Source organism: Olea europaea, unplaced genomic scaffold (assembly GCF_002742605.1).
Source record: "Olea europaea var. sylvestris unplaced genomic scaffold, O_europaea_v1 scaffold12375, whole genome shotgun sequence".
Taxonomy (NCBI): domain Eukaryota; kingdom Viridiplantae; phylum Streptophyta; class Magnoliopsida; order Lamiales; family Oleaceae; genus Olea; species Olea europaea.
The window spans coordinates 1-2513 of NW_019229809.1; the positions used below are offsets into that span (position 1 = coordinate 1).

General features: G+C 38.1%; 1 protein-coding gene across 1 annotated transcript; it reads right to left on the reverse strand.

The window, feature by feature from the left end:
* Window positions 1-526: 526 nt before the first annotated feature.
* On the reverse strand, window positions 527-2305 carry LOC111374318 (protein NUCLEAR FUSION DEFECTIVE 4-like; the record flags this gene model as incomplete). Its single annotated transcript, XM_022996974.1, has 2 exons — window positions 527-1029; window positions 1383-2305. Coding segments are annotated over 2 exons (1392 nt in total), but the record flags the coding sequence as incomplete, so codon positions are not given.
* Window positions 2306-2513: the final 208 nt, after the last annotated feature.

The window sequence follows — 2513 nt, forward strand, 5'->3', positions numbered from 1 at the left end:
TGACTCAACTATTTATGACAAATCGGATCAAGTTGTTATTGAATCAGATTAACCTATATTCATATTTGATCCATTTAGTTAACAGATTACCAAATTTAGATCTTGATCGGATTATTGGATTGAGACTCTATATCCATCTCTTATTAATTTAATCGAATTCGAATCAAAATCCAATTAATTGACAACTCTACTTACGCCCTTCGAGGTGAAGAAAGTGTGGATAATTAAAAAAAATGTAGTTGCTAAGGATTCATCTAATCAACTCCAAATTGATTAAGATCAATACTTAATTCATTTGAATTCTTGATCTATCAGCAATTTTCATCAGAATCGCATGCAGTTTCAACAAAATTGATATTACTAGAAGGAGAATATTTGCCGGAAAACAATAAAATTATCTAGTAAATGCTTTCATCTTTACAATTTCATTAGGGAAGAATTTCAAACATTTTGTGATCACATTGTAAGATATTATCGTTAGTACAATATTGTTGATCTTTTCGATTGTAAGATATTATCATTAGAACAATATTGTTGATCTTTTCTTTTGTTCAAACCTGTTAGAACAATATTGTTGATCTTTTCTTTTGTTCAAACCTGTCATAAGCAGGCCTGGTTCTTAAGAATAGCAGTAAACTTGAGGCTAATCCCAGGATAGAAATGCATCCCCACAACACAAAAGTCAAGCCATAGCATTTTCTTCCCATACACACCAATGAATCACCCATTAGGCCTAAACCAAACTCGGCATGGGAATCGTAAACAACAGCAGATAGAACACCATAGACAAGTGATCCGATGGGGATATTTGTGATGAGAATGTTGTGGTTGACACCCACACTATTGGGGCCGAAAAGCTCAGATGTTACTGAAACCGCAGCAGCAAATATAAATCCCGATGTTAGTCCTACTAGGGCGGTGCCAACATGAACTGCAGCCTCCCCACTATTCACGGTAAGCAAGAAATAGGCCACTGGCATTGGCAGAAGGGCTATGACTAGCCATCCGGTCCTCGCAAAGTATAGCTTCCTGCACATGTACCTCATCAATTTTACAGGTACTCCGAGAGCATTTCAGTTGACCTATTTTCTCAAGGATGGGATTCGGGACTTATAAACAATTTAGTTTCCTGGTTAGAGGATATTCTCATATTCTTTTGTATATAATTTGTGACAGGAAGCCACATTTTAGTCAAATGCCTAGCGAAAACTCCTATGTTCCTTTAATTATAGTATTTTTGAACAAGTTCCTAGATAACAAGCCTAAAGGTTAGGGCAAATACAGCCATAGTAACTAGGATGGATATCTTGTATCCGAAAACTAGCAATTCACCCTGGAAATTTAAGGTCAATATGAAATATAGTTTCAGTCTGTTCACTTACGTTCGAATGAAGTCTGGTGCAGCTGAAAGCAAGCGCCCGAAGAAAGAGAACGAAGAATACGTTGTAATGAGCCTTGAAGTCATTGAATAATATCCAAGTGATTGAGCTATCTGCCCGAGATTATTACTGTACACTAGCCCAATTGTGCCTCCACAGAGATAAGCAAGATAGTACAGCCAAAAATCAACCCTACGAAGGAGGATTGGCGCCTTATGATCTTCCCCGAGCACCGTCAGACAATCCATCTTCATTACAGTCTCATAGGAACACCCTTCACTAGTTCCCGTGTTTTGTCTAGATACTATACGAACTGTACTATCGTCTACATTATTCTCTTGACTCAGGAGCTCTTTATGTAATTCAAGATCATCGGCATCAACAAGGATAAAACCCGAGCTTGGAAGTTGGAAGCTCGAGTAAATTGTGCGATGGAACCAATCTCGAGCATAGATAACACTGGGGATACCAAAAGGGAGAACAAGTAGAAAAATGGCACCGGCAAAGAGGAGACGAGTTGTTGCTCCATTTAAATAATGGAGGAAGAGAAGGTAGAATCCGGTCACAACAGCCCACAAATTTAAAGTGATGAATATAAATTGATCGCGTTGAACAGCATCAGACGAAAGAACATCCACTGGGGGTTGCAAAAGGATCGGGAAAAGGGCCGCTACAGATGTCAAGAGTGGAATCAAAGCGTTGAGAAGAAGATATAATGTGGTTGATGAAGGGTTAAGTGATTTTGCTGCAAGGTTGTAAAAGGCAGCACTCAAGCCATTGAAACTGACTGTGAGAGAAAGAGCAAGTGGTTGATTACTTGGGAAATTCTTTATGCAGAGAATAAAACAAACTGTATTGAACCAGCAGATGCTGCAACCAGCCAACAAAAAGCCGAATCCAAATCTGGTTTCGACATGTTGACACTCCTAAATGGGACTAAGTGCCCAATCGAGTTGTACTGCGAGAGACACATATGTTAGACCTAGATAAGATTGAAAGTAAATGAAGAACCCAAATACATGCACGAGCTAATTATCTATTTTAAGGTAGTGCATATGTTATTGATTATCAATATAAAATATTTATATAGCCTTTAGTAGACTACACGACAAGTGGTCCAATCCAAAATATTTA